We start from the raw sequence: 21,176 nt of genomic DNA, 5'->3' as shown, positions 1-21,176 counted from the left end.
ATTCCTGCAAGATCTCTTATGACCAAACCATTTGAAGTGTTATGTGTATCTGAACCTCTTCCTCTCTCTTGTTTTCTTAGGAGGAGTTACGCCCCACACCCCTGCGCCAGGCCCATCCTCCTGCGCCCCTAACCGCTTCCGCTGTGGCTCGGGAGCCTGTATCGTCAACTCCTGGGTGTGTGACGGCTACGCTGACTGTCCCGATGGCAGTGATGAACTGGGCTGTCCCACAGGTGAACCACCGTCTCCATCTACACCAAAGGGCTTGCCACCTTGGCTACACAGCTCAGGACTAGTTCTATAGCTGTATGTACCTAGGTAGGACCAGCTGGTTATTACTGACCATGTGACTTGGCCAGAAAACACTTTGGAGCTATTTGTCTCCTTTCATTCATCTGCAGTGATTGGGAAAATACTTATCAGGTGAAAACAATATGGTGGAAATTCATCATTAGACTAGTAAGAGAGAGGGGCGCTGATTCGCTCGCTCGGATGCTTTCTCCGGTGAGAGAGTTTCAGACGCAAATTGAAGGAAAGTTGGCGGGTGCACGTGCGAAGGTAACTTACTTTTTGAAGTGATTCGTTTGATAATCAGATGAAAATATCTTGACTGGTTGTGTTCGTGCAACATAAAAATGTAATACATTTTTTGCAGTTAAATTACATGTCTTTACTATAAAATCTCTAAAAAAATATACGTAGGAAGACCCATGAAGAAAAACGTGCCCCCTTATCAACAAAATCAAATGCCCGTCCAACTGATTTGTTCTGGCAATTGGCCCTGTGGTTCGGTTTTGTTTCCTAGGCACAGCCAACAGCACGGCGACACAGGCCCCGTGGCCCACCCACGCCCCTCCCCTGCCCCCTGGCCGCTGCAGCAAGGGCCAGTTCCTCTGCCGGAAGCCCCCCACCTGCATCCCTGACTGGCAGCGCTGCGACGGCCACCAGCACTGCCTGGACGGGTCGGACGAAGCCCACTGTCGTAAGTGTTACACACAGAGTGTGGAGGACCTATGCTCCTCTTGGGGCCTATGTCAGTCAGTCAATACACAGATGTGAGTGGGGACTTTCAAACTGGCCAAAAGGGTGAAACTCTTAGCCAACCCTGTAACGGTGTTTATTCAAAATGCACTAAATGTTGTAAGAAACACAGATCCACAACAAGACTAAGACACTTGAACGTTGACGTTTCATTCGGCGTGCCAAGTAAACCTCGAAAAGGAGATGTTGTTCTCACACTTGTTTCTCTTCCCCTTTTCTCTCTTTCCCTTCCTCCCCGTCTTCTCCCCCCTCACACTGTCTGGTAGCCACGCGAGGGCCTCTGACATGTGTTAACGGCACGCGCTGCGCTGACGGGGAAGCCTGTCTGCTGGACGGTGAGAAGTGTGACGGCTTCATGGACTGCTCCGACCACAGTGACGAGGACAACTGCACCTGTGAGTCTTCAGTAGCCAGGCTTCTTCCTCACTTAAAGGGAGACTCGGGAATATGACATCATCCTGCTTTACAGACGTCAACAAAACAGTCCTCAAATCTGCCCAAGGAAGACTGCCTCTATTGGCTCTTGAAACAGCTAATAGTGGCAGTCCTGGCCAATTATAATGTTATTGTTGTTTATTTCTGTAAGCAGGAAGTGGCTCTGCTGTGTATTACGATGTCATATACTTTTAATGAAAATCATGTCACGCCCCCGATCAATTTACATAAGCGAAGTCTTCACTCATTTTTTCACTTGTATCTCTCCTCTCTAACGTTTGTACTGGGGGTGGGTTTCTGACCTGTCTCTCTGTAGCCGACTCTCTGGTCTACAAGATCCAGAACCTGCGGTGGACGGCAGACTTCTCTGGCGCCATCACCCTCACCTGGTCCAGACCTAAGAACCTGCCCCTGGCTTCCTGCTACTTCCTCATCTACTACAGGTCAGTCAGTCTGTGTGTTTTGTGTGTGTGTCCAGGGCCAGCTCTAGCCTTTTGGGGGCCCTAAGTAAGATTTGATTTAGTGGCCCCCCTCTTGACGGCAGAGAAGAATTTACATTTTAAAGTTAATTTCCTGCAATGCCATGGGGCATAGAGAAAATGTTGCAGTTTTAAATCAAGTTTTCTGTAATTGTATTACAATTTTATAACGCATTGCAATTCTACTCATTTTGCCATGAGGCGGAGATGCAGTTTTAAAGCAAATTTCTTGCTATATTACACATTTCACCATGACTTTGACATTAATATGATATCTGCGTCAGAATGATTAACAAAATCAATGGGGGCCCCCTGGAGGTCAGGGCCCTGTCAATATTCGGCCATGATTACTACAAGTTTGGCCGGTGGCCCCTAAGCGACCGCTTATGTTGCTTATGCGCGTATGTGTCTAATTGTGTGACTGTGTGTCTGACTGTGTGTGTTTGTGTATCTGTCTCTGTGTGCTAGGCTGGTGGGCACCCAGCAGTGGACCTCCATGGACACACACAGCAACAAGAGCAGCTACACGCTGTCGGTGCTGAAGCCAGACACCACGTACCAGGTGAAGGTCCTGACGCAGTGTCTCAGCAAGCAGCACAAGACCAACGATGTGTTGACCCTGAGAACGCCCGAGGGATGTGAGTAATGTCCTGTGTACACCACACGACTTTCAAAATCCTACCAGCGCTGAGCCTCGCACGTCAAACAACCGTTTTTCCTGTATTTTCCTGTCTTGCTGACACAGACGGAGGATCACACACTACGAGATTCTTCTCTTGGTCGCGATGATTCTCGGTACCACGCTGTCTCGCGAAAACAATGATGTGGTTAGATTGTTAATGTAGCTAGAACAAAGCAGCCTCAAATAACATTTTCAGTCAGACATTCGTGCTTGCCACGCAGAGTTGAAATACCTACTCAATACATTTTGAATTGAACAACGTTGCTTGTGGCAAGCTCTCATTGGCTATTGCTGATCACCGTGCTTTAAATCGGGTACGTTTTTTTATCCGGCCGTGAAATACTGCCCCCTATCCCAAAGAAGTTAAATGGAGGAGGAGTGGAGAGATGAGAGGGGGGAGGGGAGAAAGAGAAGGGAGAAAGCGAGGGAAAAGTAGAGGGAGCAAGACAATCGTTTCACTGTGTCTGTTCACAGCAGAGGATTTGTCGAAGGCTTGATTTCACACATTGTCCATGTGTTTAGTGTGGTTGTTTTTCACACCCTAGTTGAATGCACTGCTTGTTAGTTGCTCTGCTAACTGACAGGCAAAAGGAGTAACAAAAGGAATAATAGATTTAGGATTATTATCCAGTACCCAGATTAAGCCTACCCCTGGACTGGAAGGCATGCAGAATCTCTATCCAAAGGGTCTTGGAAATACCCATGAATGTTTCTCTCACTTTTCTATCACTGTTGAAGTTTGTGGCCTGCCTGCAATAGTGTTTTAAGCTATGAATTGAATATTATGGTGCATTGACAGTACGGTAATGTAACGGTGGTTGCAGTGCCTGATCCCCCCAGAAACCTGCAGCTGTCATGTGACAACGGAGAGGACGGCACGGTGGAGGCCTCGTGGAGCGTTCCGGACAAAGCCCACGGCCTGATCCGGGAGTACATTGTGAGTTAGCCTGCCCAGACACTGGATGTTGTTTCCTCTGGTAAACTTAATAACTGCCTCTCCATTCTTCGTGTCCTGAGCAGTAGGTCTGTAAGAAGAGATGGAAACATATGGACATCCAATGGCTTTGAGCGGGTGCTGGATATCAAAGTTAATGTTCATCAGCAAAATATGAAAGACTCCACACACTGCGATGTGGGTTTATTATTAACATGAACAATGTTTCAACCCTGTTTTGCCTGTTTTGTTTCTCTCTTTGTGTGTGTGTGTGTGTGTGTGTGTGTGTGTGTGTGTGTGTGTGTGTGTGACAGGTGGAGTACAGTGAAAAGGGTGTGGAGTGGTTCTCTCAGCGAAGCACCGGCAACGGTGTGGAGGTCAAAAACCTACTGCCCAGCACTCTGTACAAGTTTAGAGTAAGAGACCTGTCTTTCAGAGCAGCTTCATAGTGACATTTGCCTTCATAACATGAAGGTAACGTGAGCTGTGAAATTGATGAGTTGTGAACCTGTCTGATGAGTTCTAAACGTGTGTTTTCAGGTGGCAGCAGTGACGGGTCGAGGTATGGGGAACTGGACTGAGGTTAAATCCATCATCCCCAAGAAAGGTATGACAGAATCTCTCATGATCATTGCCTGACAATTTATAATATGGCATGATGATAGTTTGATACATTTGACAAATTCTCTAATCCAGGGTTTCTTAAACTATGGGTCAAGACCAAAAGTAGGGCCTGGGCATGTGAGAGGTGGGTCGCAAGTTCTAAGAATGCTTCTGTAATCACATGATATTTCTTTTTAGTTTGGGTTGTGGAGATTTGGGTCACCTGATGATGGAACATTTCTTATTTTGGTCTGGAGCTGCGGCAGGAAGCTTAGTGGTTAGAGCGTTGGGCCAGTAACCGAAAGGTTGCTGGATCGAATCCCAGAGCTGACAAGATAAAAATCTGTCGTTCTGCCCCTGAGCAAGGCTGTTAACCAACTGTTCCCCGGGCGCCGAAGACATGGATGTAATTTAAGGCAGCCCCCCCACCTCTCTGATTCAGAGGGGTTGGGTTAAATGCGGAAGACACATTTCAGTTGAATGCATTCAGTTGTACAACTGACTAGGTACCCCCCCCTTTCCCTTTCCCTAATCCTTCAGTGCTCTTCCTCTACTGTTTGCATTGTGGAGATTTACAGTGTTGTATCGCCCTCTGCTGGCTGCCAGTATGTAGTTGTCTTATGTATTGGAGCTGATGCTTATTGTGTCTCTCTCTCTTAGCTCTGCCACCCCCCTCAGTTATCACCGATAGCATCACAGAAGACTCGATGAGCCTATCTTTCAGCTTTAACTCCCAATATGAGGTCAGTTGGTGGCGTGTGTGTGTGTGAGAGTTGGTGCTTCTGTGTTCTAACTTGCCCTATAATTGTTCCGTTGTTCCGTGGGTGTGTGCAGGTGAGGCAGTATGTGGTGGTGCTGTCCTGGGTGTTTGATGCTCACGTGAAGGAGAGCAGGAACTACACTGTGCGAGGCAGCATACTGAAAGGTAGGCCCGTCTGCCTCTAGTGTCCACACAGTTTCTGAACAGTTAAACAGCAAGTGTTTTTCAAACACATAACTTCGTCATACGCATCACATACACATACTTCTGTGTTTTCAATATCCTAACCCAACTCTGTCTGTCGGTCGGTCGGTCTGTCTCTATCTACTTGTACACTTGCAGCTGCCAACCTGACCACGGGGACCATCTACGAGGTGGCTGTATGGGCCCAGACCGGTGTAGGAGACAGCCCCACAGCCCTGTCCCGCCAGCAGACCAAAGGCACCCAGCCGGAGCCTCCCCTCCTCAAGGCCCGGGCCCTCAACCAGAGCTCTGTGGACTGCAGCTGGACTGTAACCGGGTCCCCTGCACAGGTAACACCGGCACAGCATGACAGCTACTGTATTACAGACATGGGTCATGTTCATTAGGGCACACAACGGAGAACATCATTCAACTTTTTGGGACCGAAAATGAGCGTTTCTTATTGTACAAGTTCAGGTAGTCCCTATCCATTCTCTTCTATTTGGTGCCTAATGAACATGACCCTGGGTTTAAGTAGTATCTGTAGTATACTTTCAAACGCTTCAGGCATTTGATTGAGCCTGTCTCGAGTGCCTGATGGGCAGGGTTTGCGCTATTCCATTGATTCCAGGCAAGATTAAGCGAGTCCCCACAAGCAAACTATAATAAGGAATTTCATAGATGAGTCATAATTGATTGGATGTGTGAAGCGCTTTTCCAGATGCTCAAAGCTCTCCATAGTAAAGGGGGACTCGACTCATCCACCGCTACTGTGAAGCGCGCGGCTGGAGTAGGACAGCTCCCTGTGCAGCCAGTCATGTACTGTGTGGTTGTTGTCTGTCTGTACAGGTGTATGGCATCTTCTTTGCCACCTCCTTCTTGGACCTGTACCGCAGCCCTCACAGTGTGAACACCAGCTCTAGCAGCCGGACCGTCGCTGTGGACAGTGATGAGCAGTACCTGTTCCTCGTGAGTTCACACCTTTATTCCCCTTCACCCTGATTCCTCTCTCAGTGCCTCAGATACAGAATCAGAAAACTTTATTGACATGCAACACAGTTGGCTAGGGATTTTTCGTTCTTACCCCAGATTCCATTTTGGTTTTAAACTGTACTGAACTGCAGAAAATCCGCTCACAGTTAACCTATGTGTGCATTTTTGGTTTCTAAAGAACAATATCTGTGTGTTTTGTGTGTGTGCGTGTTCACTTGTGTGTGACAGGTGCGGGCCATCTCTCCCTACCTGGGTCCTCCCTCTGAGTATGCGGTGGTTAAGATGATTCCCAACGAGCGGCTGCCTCCTCGTAACCTGCACAAGGTGCGCGTTGAGAAAACCCAGGCTATGTTGAAGTGGCAGCCTCCCTACGACTCCCCCAGCGCCCCTCTGGTAAGGTCCTCGAGCGTCAGCTCTTTCCGATACATTTTGTCTGGTGATAGTTACCTTTTTTTGAAGTGAGTTGAAGCTTAAACTTCAAAACAGACCCAGAGTGTGGATTGCGCTCTCTCCTTGTCCATAGACTTCTTTCAGTGTAAGGAAACTTTATTGTTTGAAAATTGAGTGAACTATCCCTTAAATAAAGCCTCTAAAAACCTGACTGACCAGGTAATATACAGTACACCTGATATAGTAACATGAACAGTTGTCCCACACAAACCATAAACCTGTGTGTCCATGTCTGGACCTCTAATGACACCCTATTCCCTTTTAAGTGCACTACTTTTGACCAGGGCGCTGGTCATTAGGGTGCCATTTTGGATGCCAACACGTCTGTCGTTTTTTGTTCTTTTGTTGTATTATTTTACCGTAAACTGTGTTGAGATTGTTAAATGCACTTTCAATAAAGTTTGATTTGGATGTGTCCGTCCCGTGCAGACGTACGCGGTGCACCTGAAGGACGTGGTGCGTAAGACCGAGAGCAGCTACAAGCTGACCACCCAGAACAACACGGTGGAGTACTGCCTCAAGGGCCTGGAGCCCGGCGGACACTACAGTGTCTCCGTCCGCCTGCGCAACATGAGCAAGGAGGCCAGCTACACGCTCAACACAAGTACGGCCTGGCTTATGCCCCGGGGATGGGCGCGTTCCAGGTCATCTTTATTGCAGTCGACGATCAGTTTTCTTTCCCACAATGCCCGGAGAGGAGTTAAAACATCTCAGGGGTCATGTTAGTGAGATGTAGCGATGTGCAGCCCGACTGCAATGGAGATAGACAACCTGGAACGCCCCCACCATCTGTTATATAGTGGCTGGGGACTAGTCAGGGCTTCTTGTATATAAAAGGAGTTAAAGGTAGAGCACCAACAGATCTAGGGAGACCACATTCAAAACCCAATGGGGATTGTTTTAACATGAACATAATTGTATGAATGTATGTTGTTAAAGTTGTTTCCTTCTTCTCTGTGTGGACATAGTGCCCCTGCCTGCTCCAGAGGCTCTGAAGATCCTGACGGAGAAAGACCATGTGTTCCTCTTCTGGAAGAGTTTGGCCGTGAAGGAGAGGAGCTTCAATGAGAGCAGGGTGAGGGACACACACAGCTGTCTCTCCCTGTGACGACAGATCAACCCCACTGTCTTTTAGTTCCTCTGATATTCACCATCAATGTCTGTCTGTGTCTGTCTGTCTGTCTGTCTGTCTGTCTGTCTGTCTGTCTGTCTGTCTGTCTGTCTGTCTGTCTGTCTGTCTGTCTGTCTCGTGTCTGTCTGTCTCTGTCTGTCTCTGTCTGTCTCTGTCTGTCTCTGTCTGTCTCTGTCTGTCTGTCTGTCTCTGTCTGTCTGTCTCTGTCTGTCTGTCTCTGTCTGTCTGTCTGTCTCTGTCTGTCTCTGTCTGTCTCTGTCTCTGTCTGTCTCTGTCTGTCTCTGTCTCTGTCTGTCTCTGTCTGTCTCTGTCTCTGTCTGTCTCTGTCTGTCTCTGTCTCTGTCTGTCTGTCTCTGTGTGTCTGTGTGTCTGTGCTCGGTGTCTCGCCGCAGGGCTACGAGGTGCACGTGTACGACAGCCTGTCCAACTCCACCGTGCTCCTGGGTAACACCACGGAGACCTTCTTCCGCATCAGCAGCCTGCTGGCGGGCCACAACTACACCTTCTCTGTCCAAGCCCGCTGCCTGCTCAACGGACAGCTGTGTGGCAAATCCGCCCTGCTGCTCTACGACCAGCTGGGACAAGGTGAGAGGGGGAAGATGGGAAGTTACAGGACAGATTTACAAAGATCATGCATAAATCCTAAACGTCGGTTTCAGTAACAATGTGTGGTGACATTCATACAACAGAAGGATATGAGTTATCACTCTCAATTGATGGATATGGTGATAGTTTTCCATGTTAATCTTCCTTCATTAATCAACTTTGTGAGATAAAAGTATATAAAGAATCTCTCATAATGGCTCCCTCATGTACTGTATGCGCATTGTCAGTCACCACTCACCAAGGTATACCCCCCTCCTCTCCCTGCAGGTCCCAGTGAGGCAGTGCGGAGCTCTGGCCAGTCAGGGGACATGGCAGTAGTGGTGGTGCCGGTGTTGTTCTTGCTGCTGCTGGGGCTGTGTGGGGGCCTGGTGGTCCTGTACCTGAGGCACCGCCGCCTGCAGAACAACTTCACTGCCTTCGCCAACAGCCACTACAACTCCCGCCTGGGCTCGGCCATCTTCTCCTCTGGGGACGAGCTGGGTAAGACTCCTTGGTTAAGTTCTATATCGAAGTAGCCCCACACATCCGTGTGCTCCTGTGCTTGATGTTACTGTTGACTGACGGTTGTAATGGAGGTTGATGTTATCAGTCTACACTGTGTTGAACTTGAACCACACTGTCTGTATTTGTGAACTGACACCCATAGGTAATCCCTCTCTACGTCCGTCTGATTGGCACGGCTTTTGATCAAACATTTCTAGGGCCCGGAGTTTCTCCTGACCGTGTGACCTGACCATAAAAACTCTGGGCCCCAGTTAAAGGCTGTGCTACTAGGGACCGTGGTTTGTCCTTGTCAGGTCCCATCGTCCGGTGAAACTCCTGGCCCCACTCACAAACCACATTTTTGCATGATCCGTTCTGATGCAACTATCATGTCCTTCTTCCCTCCTCCGTTCATCTCTCCTTTCCCCGTCCTCCTTAAAGGTGACGATGACGAAGACGCCCCCATGATCAGCGGCTTCTCAGACGACGTTCCCATGGTGATTGCGTAGTGGGACCACCCCTTCACGTCGTCTTCTTCTTTTCCTCCCTATCACTCTACTACACACTCTGCCCTGCCTGTCCCAACCCGTCACCTACGCGCCGGTGCCCACGTGGTATGACAGAAGGTCAGAGGTCAAGACAGAAGGTGCGCCAACGCTTTCGTCAACCAACCCACTCCGAGAAAAAAGTCTTATTGGATTCAGGATCAAAGGAAGAAAAATGAAGCGCAACGAGAGATTTTTTTAAAGAAAAATACGATGCACTTTTTTTGGATGCGCAATAACTTATTTTTTTATACATAATATATATATATATCGGTCAAAGGACTTTGTTGAGCGGGAACTGATGCTAACTGTGAAGGATCGTGAGTTTGTCAGGCGAGTCGCGTGTTAGAGAAAATCCCCTTTTGAATTCCAAACTCACTCCATAAAGAACTGTTCATTGCTTGAAGCCAAAATAACCACCTAGCAAAAAACATCCAATGCAGAAAAAACACACGTAAGGAAAGAAAATATACACCTAATACTGTATAAGTAAAAAAATATATATGTTTTACAAAGAAATGCTTCATAAAAAAGTGAGGAACTCAAGCTCTTGATACAGCATAAATGAACACAGTCTTCATGGTATTTATTCATGGTACGTTGTTCAGTGTCCGTACTGAAATAGATCTGAATATGTTGCTGTCTGTTGGAATGAGATCACTTTAATCTGTTGACATTTGGTTTGAAACTGTCCATTAGCCTAAACACAACAATTGGCGTCCGAGTAACCATCCAATGAGTAGCGATGAGATGAAATCCATGGCACCGTGCTGTGTCTTATCGATTCATGTTCCTCCTACCACCAGCACAGGAGTGGCTGTAGTCAACTCAGCAGTAACAATAGTACCGAAAAGTTATTCCCGTTTACTGTGTTATTAACTCCAAAACGTCAGCTCCATCATTCTGTTGTGTTTCTCTACTCGCAATGCTGCATCGATAATGCTGTAGGTGGATCTATAGGAAAATAGTTAGATTTGAATTGGTTTTATCAGGACCACCACGGTGTAAATATTATTACGACCCAATTAGCTGCCGCTAGTTTGTAGTGTTTGGAACGTTTGTCTCTGATGTTCTCAGGGAACTGGGTCTTTGTCTGGTCTGACACTGGCGTGGTACCATCCTCTGAGTCTTTCACCAACACTCAGAACCCTCACTGAGGTACTATAGTAACCCTAGGGGCAATGATGAGCATGATGTTGTAATGACGTCATTTTATGCTTGTAAACTGGTTTTCTGGTTGAGAAGAAGTTATAAAACCAGATTACAAGGAACGTGTCTCTGTTACAACAAGAAAACGATGTATTTTTCATGACGAGAGCAAGATGTCATGGGAAAGACGTCACATTTTGGTTGTTGTGGTTGCTGTTATTCTTTTTTTTAACAAGAAATGTATACTTCTGATCTACAACCTGATGATAATGTCATTAAAGACATTATAATGACGTAATGGAAACCATTTTGCTTGCTGGGATAGCAGTATGATGTTTAGGTCACAGTGAGGGGGACTGTCCAGCTCTGTCTCACTGTGGAGCCAAATGCTTCACGTCAATAGGATGTGACAAGCTTAAGAATATTTTCTTTTCTTTTTCCCTTTCCCATCCTATTGTGTAGTCATGAAACGTGTATTTTTGTCTATGCTAAAGAGCCATTTCAATTGATGTAAGGTATGATGCTTTTATTCATTGACCAGTTTTTGGGTTTATTTGTCAATTTGTTCATGAATGTATTTTATATCTGTGATTTTATGGCTTTGAGGCGATGTGGAAACCGGTCACGTTACTAGTCCCCCCCCTTCTACCCCCCACCCCCCTTCTACCTCCCACCTCCCTTCTACCTCCCACCCCCCTTCTACCTTTAACCTCCCTTCTACCTCCCTTCTACCCCCACCTCCCTTCTACCTTCTACCTCCCACCCCTCGTGTGAAATGGATACATTCGCAGACCTCTCACTTTGCAAAGCCAAAAACTCTTTGTTGAATGGTTTACCCCTGTACTCTTGGAAGAGAGACCCGAAAATGGGTTTTGATAGTGTCTGACTGTAGACTGGTTCAGGGCAGGCATCGTGGCACCAGGACCACATTCCCACCTCCATTCCCCTTATCCCACTGTGGGGGTGACGTCACAGCAGCAGCCCCCCCCCCATCGCACTCTTCCTTCCTGGTCACTGCAGGGCTGCTTTCACTACATTGTTTTGACGTTCTTCTCCGTAAGGTACTTGTGATTCTATCTCCCCCTTTTCTGCTTTCCAGGCCTTAAATAGTGTTGATACTGTTTATTTTCTGTGGACTTCAATTTGCCACATATGCCTTATTAGAAAACACATTGAGTTTGTATGTATGTATGTACTGTATTTATGACGACACAAGTGCACACACACACTCACAATACCCTTACACAATGCTAAAGAGAATGATCTGTACTGAAGAGAGAGCAGTAGAAGTCGTTTGTTATTGTTATATACAGGTAACTACTCCTGTCTGCATTGGCTGTTTAAACAAGGCACATATCTAAAGCCACCTGATGATTTTATCTCATGTAGTCCAAGTTTTGACAATTGTACAAAATATAATTATTGATTATTGTGTGACCGTTTCAACCCCTACCCCCTCCCAATGTAGACTTTTTTTTTTCTTCTTCTGTAAAATAGTATGCTTAAAGTTTTTGCACAGAATATAATGATGTTGGACACCGCCATATTTGAATATGATCTTGCTTGCTTATGGGGGTCTCATGGACGTGAGATGTTTGAGGTACAGTGTGAAGTGTTTTAAAAACCACTTATACTGAAATAAACTTACTGGAAATGTGGCAAAGCCTCATTTTCCTCTTCTTTCGCAGAGAGGATGGATGGATGGATAGACAAAAACAATAACACTGAAGATCTCTGCTTTCTAAAATGTTTATTGAATTATTTTTAGTTTACTTTACTGTCTTTAGTCAATGTCCTTCCAACTTACACATGTTTTTGATAGAAATAAACAAATCTCCCATCTATCACACACAGTGGCACAGAGTCTCCTCAAAAGCCCTTAACAAAGTGAAGGCAAACTCATAGCCTTGGTTAACCACAGAATGCTATGAGTAAGTCCTTCAGTATTTGGCAGCGCAAGACAGGAAGGAGTGCATGTAAACAGTGAGGTGAAGGGTGTGTCTATAGAGGCTTTAGAGTACGGATGTCCTGGATGATCAACTGGGATCAGTCTTTAATCAGGCCACTCTCACTGTGGTTTTTGACTTGCGTCTCCTCTTTGCACCCAAAACATTCTGGGGCCGGCCAAAATCTCCTCGCCTTTTCATCCTCCCTCCTTCCTCCAGTCATGCAGAACGGCCACAGCTCCACTGACGCTCATAGGCTTTTATGACTGTTGAGTGAAGGGCATTGTCCACACTCTCAGGGGAACTTCTGGGAAAGAGACAGGGGGGTAGAAACAATCAGTGAGGTCATTACAACTTTTATGCAGGCTGCAGCATTCCCCAGACAGCTCTATGATTAAGTAGAGGCAGGTGTACTTCTCAGAAGAGTAGCCTGTCAAGCTGGACGTTTTGAAGGTACAAAGTACAGTAATCAATGGAATAGACGTCCATGAAATTAAAACCAACAACAAGATAAGCAGAGCGAAAGAGAGTAATGTCTTTGTGTTTTTAATCAAAGTTTTGAAGTGCCACCTTAATCAAGTGTACAGATTTATTTTGGGGGGGAAAGTAATTGTATACTTAAATAGTGCTGTTCATGATTTTACTAAGTTTATTTCAACAAGGTCATTAGGAAGAGGCTCTTTACACTTCTTCTATATGTCATGCTTTCAGTATATCAACAGCAGGGCAAACGTCATCAAATAAAAGACTTAAAGACACTATGGAAGTTGAATTCATCTCTGATTCAGAGGGGTTGGGTTAAATGCGGAAGACACATTTTGGTTGAATGCATTCAGTTGTGCAACTGACTAGGTACCCCCCTTTTCCCTAATTGTTTGTTAAATGTTGACTTGGCTGTATGGTTCATATACAGCACATTATCACATACATCATATTTATATCATAAAAAAGGTGTGCTCCTTTCTGTCCAATGAGGTATTTCTAGAAAAATGTTTTTGTCCACTTAGGCGACCCCTTTTGGCTCAAGAGCGTCCCCAGAGGCAAAAGTTCTGTATGGCCTCATCTTTAATCTCTCATTCCTTTGCACCAGCTCTTTTTTTGTGTGTTTCATCTGAAAAGACCTTGCCAAAATAAATGCCCCAAAACAGTTCATAATCTTGGGACTTCAAACAACACTGTTATAGTACAGGGCATTAAGTCCTGACAGGGACACTATCATATATTGCCCAAAGAGTAACCAACAGGGCTGTCTCCCTCAACAAAAATACCCTGTCGGGAAGCGCTGTTAGACATGTTTGCTCTGTCTCTTATTTCTCTGACTAAACTCGTCTGGTTGTGTTTATTTTCAGATCTGACTTGTCCTGGTCAACCACAGACTGCTCTCTTTCTTTCTCTCACGCTCTTTCACTTGCTCTGCTCTAAAAAGAAAGTCCACTCCACTCTTAAGTAGCTAAGACGTTCTAAAATGAGCTGCCGTACACCTCTCCCCCTCTCTCTCCTCACCTCTCCATTCTCATCTGTCCATCAAATTCTGACAGGCAGAGAGCAGTGACACCATGAGGTGTCATGTTTTCTGCAGTCAGAAAGGCTCCCTCCGCAGTTCAGTAACTGTGCCACCATGCCAGTGTCCTTGGCTTTTTTTGTTTGCCTTTTTAGAGTATAGGGCGCCATTTAGGATCCAGACAAGCTCTTCCTTCGTCATGCTCAAGGCTACCACTAGAGGTCTCGCGTGTTTGGTTTCTGTGCTGTCAGAGAAAGACCTGCTTGTTGAAGAAGTTAATTCCTCCCTATTTCTCTGACTTAATGTTATTTTCTAGTGAATAAGTAATTAATCTCTTTCCAAATTACTATCACTGTTTATTTGAATACCGGATGTCAATGCACTGAGATAAAACTACATTGTTCAAGATTTGTGACCATCAGTTATAGATCGGAATATTCCACATCATGGTATCACTATCGACCTTTGCAGACAACAATAATCACAAAACAGGACTTAAGAAATGATCCCAAACGTAAGCTGCCAGGCCCTGACCCTCTTCAACTGGTGTAATTTCATGTCAGTCACAGATTTGTCTCCCTCCCACTCCCCCCTATGGAGTGGACAAGGGCCAGTTGTTCTGTTGGTGACATGTCAGTGCATCGGAGGGAGCAGCGTTGAGGTTGTGGCCTCATATCAGCCCCAGCAGAGGCAACAGTGGGCTCCAGTGTGTACTGCAGCCAGGAAACGGCCCGGGACCTGGGAGGATGATGAGCAGATGCTGGGGAGGAGGGGGGTTTGGAGTTGGGAGGGTGAGCGGGGTAGTCTGGATAAACAGCCGTACTGTCATGGCCAGGCAGCGTTCACCGTACACAGCACAGACTGGACAGTGCAGAACACACACACATCCCAAGCTTGTTTTAAACCAATAGGTTACCTAGTTCACAAATGTGCCTGTCACAGTTTCGGATGAAAATCTTCAGATTAACAATAGTCAGCCCCATATATAGTCATTTTCCTGGCACCATGGTAACGAGACTCCCACATTGCTTCTGGTAAGTACTCAAACAACCCTGTTATGAAGTCCTGTAGCCTACAGTACCCCTCTATCGGGCCTCAGGTCGCTAAGGATTCCCACTGGCCAGAGATTTGGGAGGAGGAAACTTGAACAAGTGTTCATTCCTTAGCCTGGAATCTCCTCCAGCAGAGGGCATGCTTGATATCACACCATCTGTGTTGCCTCCTCAACAAGCCATTTATTACTACCACATTACAGTGTTCCAAGACCCAATCAAACTGATAAACATCATTAGTCAACTCCCTTGTCGAATCCTCTTGTATAGAGAGGTGAATGACTGCAAAAGCAAAGAGAAAAGTGTTCTGTCCTGTATGCTGGGAAAAAAGACTTCAGATATGTGTAGTCCCATAGAGCTGTATAGATATATAGGTGAGAGAGAAGGGAGATCTCTTGTTTAGTCACAATTATGTTTTTTATTGTATGATACAGGCTATATTACCCTTTTAATTAATAGAACTTCAAGTTACCAACATTTTTCACTTTATTAGAATTATACAAAATGTACAATGTAGTGTGGATATATTTTATACATTTTAAACATAACACACAACTGCGAGACAGTACTATTCCTGGCATAATTGCACATGAGACAAAATTGCCAAGTTAAAAGTAACAATCCGCAGTCTTTATTTTAAGATGACAATATCATACACATATCGATACAATTTCTGACCAATATAATAAAACAATACACCACTGCAGTTATTGAATTTAAAACTAAAAATCTAGGCTACCAAGAACACATGAGTTAAATTCAGAAGATGGAAACATGACAACATCAGAGCTACTGTTTCCATTTTCTCCGTTTGACTATTAGTTTTGCTGTGAAAGATCAGTTAAGAAATGAGGGAAACATCAAGAGAATGGAGGAAGTTATGCTAAGCGCGTTATGATAGCATTACGCTGACATAATCCAATTGGCGGGAAGAGTGAGCCTCTCATGTATGTCCATGATAACATTTTTACACGCTGCGTGGCTATACGTCCCCATGAACACACACACACTGAGTCATCTATATGACACCGTGCCCTTCCTTCATGAAGGAAGGAAGGGCACTCTCCTTGAGAGTTCCTCCCCTACCATTATGAGACCTTTAGACACTTCACACACTGGGCTCTATCGTGGCCAATCCAATCAGAGGACCATGGAGGCTCCTGAGTACAACTCAGTTGGAGGTCAGTGACGGACAGTGAACAGTGTGTGTGTCGGTGTGTGGTCTCTACAGCCACTTGACCAGAGGAAGAGAGTCCACCTTACTCACTTCCCAGGGGTCAAGAGGTCCCTGACCCACTGATTGGTTGGGAGCTAAAAGGTCAATAGGCTGGTCACTGGTGGCTGCTCAAGGTCAAAGACAGGCTTTTGATATAGAAGGCAGGCGTTGTGGACAGCAAGCCACAGCCATTGTGATCTATTGTGAGCACTGGTAGGGGGAACTCAAAAGGCACTTTTCCCCCAAGAAACATTTTAGCTGTCCAGGTTGAAAGAGAGTTATCCTTGTGGATATGCCAAGATAACGATATTAACTTGCATCAAAAGAGTGCCTTGGTATTGTTTTTAGTATGGAAACTTCTGTTTCAGTAGCTACTGCAGGTTTCCATCCATTTGTTGAAAGATGTTCAAGTGAAAATTCTAATATTCACATAAAAAGAGATGTATATTTTACATCAAATTGGCTTGTTGTGAATAAAAATCACTTTGTCGTAGGACCACGCAAAATCACTGCGACATGATGGCTAATCTATCAACAAGTACGCAAAAACAAATTAGCTGCTTGTCACAATCTATTTCACAGACAGAAAAAGGATCCACCCTTTCTCACTTATTTTGTTTTCATCAACTTTTAGGAAAGTTTACCGACAATTGCTGTTTCCATCAAGCCTGGCCTGAGTTTTTTTATCCGACAGGCAGCCTACTTTTTATTGCCATTAAAAGAGTTGGATGGAAACATGGCTAAGTAAGAAGGTGACATTTCTCTGACGGTGAGTGATGCTCAACTTGTTTTAAGTTCTTTGCTAAGAGATCGATTAATGTCTGAGTATCTGTGTACCCTACCAAGTGGGCAACATTTGGCACAGGGTGTCATAATGATGTTGCTTTGTAAGTCACTCTCGATACGAGTGTCTGCTAAATGACTACAATTGGAAGATGTCATTTTTGGTTGTAAACTTGTTTTCAATAGATGCCTCACCCGGAAAGATGTGTTAAAAAAAACATCTGCCTTATGTCATTGCAACCAGTTCTGCCCACTGGGTAAAGTGTTGGGTGAACATTAACATTAGTATTCAAAGCAGATGACTGCTGGGACTGTCCAGCAGGATAGGATGCTGAAAGCCAAGTTCAAACTTTCAATCACTTCACTCTGCTTTGGGTGACGAGTAGATTGACCTCGTCAGAGAAACACATGGGGCTGTGCTGCTGGTGGTTTAGATGGAATGGACCAATACCCAGAATATTCTAACTTTCATGCCCTTGAGGTATCTTTTTAGTGTGTGCCTGTTTCTCCCCTTTATGACGTTTTGGAAATTTTAAACATAACCCCCCCACTCTAGACACTTACCAGATGTTTGACTGCAACCTTTGTATGTTCGTTTTTCACCTTCCTTTATGGCCAGGGTTTCATTCAACGATTAGTTGGCTCTTATTGTCATGTAATACTGATTCTATTATGCCAACTCTTGGGAGTTAACCACTCCTTAGTGTGGAACATGTGTGATACCTATGGTTTTCAGGGAATACAAATGAGGCAAATAGCACCCTTGCATTCTCAACATTTCTAATAACTCCCATTTACTACCATCTCACACACACACACAAACTTGACCTTTCCAATAAATATACCTTTCAATCCACTTCAGCCCCGAACTCGGCTACCATATTATTTGTGTCTGGATGGCTAGCACTGTCCTGGTGCTGTGTGTGGTTTAATTGGAGGATCATGTAGGTCTTTCTAGCCAATCGGAGAGATTGGTGCTGTTCCTCTCCTAGCAACAAGACTCCCTAGCTGTGCTGTACTGCTAGCTAACTGACACCTAGAATAACTCGTTTTTTTCTTTCTTTTTCCTTTCGGTCCGTCTGTCTTTCATTCTTGATATCCTTGTCAGTTATCTTTCATCAAACATACTGTAGCCATCCACAAAATGTCAATAAGCTGTGTCTGGCCACAGTATAAATAAAAGTAGACCTGAGGACACAGGTCCTGACTTGGTGTGTGTCACAAGAGGCATCATTTACCAGTCTTTTCTTTGACTTGAGTCAAACTAAAATCTCATGTACAATTCATCTTTGTCATCATTTTCTGTCATTTCTTTAAAAGCATTTTATCATTGATACAAAGGAGATGAAGTGAATGATAATAGAGAAATTAAGTCATCTTCCAAGGGAAAGAAAGAGATGGATAGATTAAACAATAGCCTGTGGTGCAGTCATATTGTGAGATAAAACAATATCATGAGACAGAGAATCTTATTTATATCGCCTCAAAAATGACAGATGTATTTATTTTTGTCCATTTCTGTCTTAGATTCTCCCTCCAACTCCCAAATGGCACCCTATATGCCTATAATGCATGCCTTTTGACCAGAGCCCTATGGGTCCTGGTCTAAACCAGTGCACTTTATAGGGCATAGGGTACCATTTGAGACTCATTCGAGGTGTGCTACTATGCCGGATGGCGGCCACTATCATATTCTCTCCATGGCGACTGCTGACCCCTTTCAGTGCATACTTCCTAATAATAGCGGGCCTGGTCAGGTTGCTATGTTTAGCAAGGTGTCAATGAGTCTCCATCAGGACTGGGGCTAGCTGCCTATCTCCTCACAGAGTGGACAAGGTTGAGATGGCTTACCACCTCCTAGCCCTTCTGCTGTTTCAGCATCAAGCTCTGGGATCAACCCTCAGCTCAACATACACACACGCACAAACACACGCACGAGTGACACGAGCCTACCAGACGAGCTAAATAACTTCTATGCTCGCTTCGAGGCAAGTAACACTGAAACATGCATGAGAGCATCAGCTGTTCCGGATGACTGTGTGATCATGCTCTCTGCAGCCGATGTGAGTAAGACCTTTAAACAGGTCAACATTCACATGGCCGCAGGGCCAGACAGACTACCAGGACGTATACTCCGAGCATGCGCTGACCAACTGGCAAGTGTCTTCACTGACAATTTCAACCTCTCCCTGTCTGAGTCTGTAATACCAACATGTTTCAAGCAGACCACCATAGTCCCTGTGCCCAAGAACACTAAGGTAACCTGCCTAAATGACCACCAACCCATAGCACTCACATATGTAGCCATGAAATGCTTTGAAAGGCTGGCCATGGTCATGGCCACAACACCATTATCCCAGAAACCTTAGACCCCAATTCAGACTTAGACCCCACTCCAATTTACACACCAACAGATCCAAAGATGATGCAATCTCCCTCCACACTGCCCTTTCACACCTGGACAAAGGAAAACCTATGTGAAAATGCTATTCATTGACTACAGCTCAGCGTTCAACACAATAGTGCCCTCAAAGTTCATCACTAAGCTAAGGACCCTGGGACTAAACACCTCCCTCTGCAACTGGATCCTGGACTTCCTGACGGGCCGCCCCCAGGTGGTACTGGTAGGTAACAACACATCCGCCACGCTGATCCTCAACATGGGGGCCCCTCAGGGGTGCGTACTCAGTTCCCTCCTGTACTCCCTGTTCACTCATGACTGCACGACCAGGCACGACTCCAACACCATCATTAAGTTTGCAGACAACACAACAGTGGTAGGCCTGATCACCAACAACGATGAGACAGCCTATAGGGAGGAGGTCAGAGACCTGACCGTGTGGTGCAAGTACAGCAACCTCTCCCTCAATGTGATCAAGACAAAGGAGATGATTGTGGACTACAGGAAAAAGAGGACAGAGCACGCCCCCATTCTCATCAACGGGGCTGTAGTGGAGCAGGTTGAGAGCTTCAAGTTCCTTGGTGTCCACATCACCAACAAACTAACATGGTCCAAGCACACCAAGACAGTCGTGAAGAGGGTACGACAAAACCTATTCCCTCTCAGGAGACTGAAAAGATTTGGCATGGGTCCTCAGATCCTCGAAAGGTTTTACAGCTGCACCATCGAGAGCATCCTGACGGGTTGCATCGCTGCCTGGTATGGCAACTGCTCACTCTCTGACCGCAAGGCACTACAGAGGGTAGTGCGTACGGCCCAGTACATCACTGGGGCCAAGCTTCCTACCATCCAGGACCTCTATACCAGTGTCAGAGGAAGGCCCTAAAAATTGCCAAAGACTCCAGCCACCCTAGTCACAGTCTGTTGTCTCTGCTACCGCACGGCAAGCAGTACCAGAGCTCCAAGTCTAGGTCCAAGAGGCTTCTAAACAGCTTCTACCCACAAGCCATAAGACTCCTGAACATCTAATCAAATGGCTACCAAGACTATTTGTATTGCCCCCCCCCCTCCCCCCATGCTGCTGCTACCCTCTGTTATTATCTATGTATAGTCACTTTGATACTCTACCTACATGTACATATTACCTCGATTACCTCGACACCGGTGCCTCACACACACACACATGCAGACATGTTTTCAATGTTACATATCTGCTTCACATATCTGTGTGGTTGGTACAACAGACAAACCATCTATCTATATAAACAACCCAAATCCTGAGCACCGTTAATAATACCAGCTTGCTTGGCGACTTAATGAAACAACTGTGAAGCGTGAGAAAGACAAACTTGACTTTTAAACCCCCTGGCTCAAACATGACCTCTTGTGAGAAAACTGGAGAAATCCCAGTACCCCCCCCCCATTCAGCTTCCTCCCACTTCCACACTATTGGCCACTTGCCCTGCCCTGGCCATGATTTAAGACATTAATACAGATTTGTTATTATTTGTAAACACTAGTAGATGGCTGTTGGCGCTCTACTGAATCATTTTCACCTCTTTAACACTGCGTCTAGGTACATACTTGTTTGCCAAATACCACAGACTCCCTTATGTAAGGTGGCCTACTAAGCACAAACCATATATGCATGTATGTATATACATTGTTTTACACATATTGTAGATGTAAATGTCTCTTCTGCAATGTCATTGGTGCCTTTTTTGCATAGCCTAAAATGTGAGGCTGCTGAGTTATTCTTTTTATTCTCCAATGTTATGGACATCTCCCCAGCATTGGACAAG

The 21,176-nt window shown here is 45.5% G+C and overlaps 1 protein-coding gene and 1 long non-coding RNA gene across 2 annotated transcripts in view; one reads left to right on the top strand and one right to left on the bottom strand.

Moving 5' to 3' along the window:
- The window catches only part of LOC115162808 (sortilin-related receptor-like), a 52,540-nt gene extending 41,772 nt beyond the window's left edge, over window positions 1–10,768 (top strand). Inside the window, exons 10-27 of the mRNA XM_029714229.1 lie at window positions 32–233; window positions 806–982; window positions 1,308–1,436; window positions 1,793–1,919; window positions 2,424–2,593; window positions 3,462–3,574; window positions 3,886–3,987; window positions 4,112–4,178; window positions 4,835–4,917; window positions 5,009–5,099; window positions 5,277–5,467; window positions 5,967–6,086; window positions 6,339–6,503; window positions 6,990–7,164; window positions 7,529–7,635; window positions 8,085–8,277; window positions 8,566–8,778; window positions 9,223–10,768. Of these exons, the coding sequence (XP_029570089.1) occupies window positions 32–233; window positions 806–982; window positions 1,308–1,436; window positions 1,793–1,919; window positions 2,424–2,593; window positions 3,462–3,574; window positions 3,886–3,987; window positions 4,112–4,178; window positions 4,835–4,917; window positions 5,009–5,099; window positions 5,277–5,467; window positions 5,967–6,086; window positions 6,339–6,503; window positions 6,990–7,164; window positions 7,529–7,635; window positions 8,085–8,277; window positions 8,566–8,778; window positions 9,223–9,290 (2,493 nt within the window). The 3' untranslated portion in view covers window positions 9,291–10,768. The remainder of the gene's footprint in view (window positions 1–31; window positions 234–805; window positions 983–1,307; window positions 1,437–1,792; window positions 1,920–2,423; window positions 2,594–3,461; window positions 3,575–3,885; window positions 3,988–4,111; window positions 4,179–4,834; window positions 4,918–5,008; window positions 5,100–5,276; window positions 5,468–5,966; window positions 6,087–6,338; window positions 6,504–6,989; window positions 7,165–7,528; window positions 7,636–8,084; window positions 8,278–8,565; window positions 8,779–9,222) is intronic.
- Window positions 10,769–12,208: 1,440 nt separating this feature from the next.
- The window catches only part of LOC115163241 (uncharacterized), a 45,562-nt gene continuing 36,594 nt past the window's right edge, over window positions 12,209–21,176 (bottom strand). Inside the window, exon 2 of the long non-coding RNA XR_003869710.1 lies at window positions 12,209–12,728. This is a non-coding gene — a long non-coding RNA (uncharacterized LOC115163241). The remainder of the gene's footprint in view (window positions 12,729–21,176) is intronic.

Source organism: Salmo trutta, chromosome 26, assembly GCF_901001165.1.
Source record: "Salmo trutta chromosome 26, fSalTru1.1, whole genome shotgun sequence".
Classification (NCBI taxonomy): Eukaryota; Metazoa; Chordata; class Actinopteri; order Salmoniformes; family Salmonidae; genus Salmo; species Salmo trutta.
Note: the sequence above shows the minus strand (reverse complement) of the source record. Positions and strands in the feature narration are given on the sequence as shown.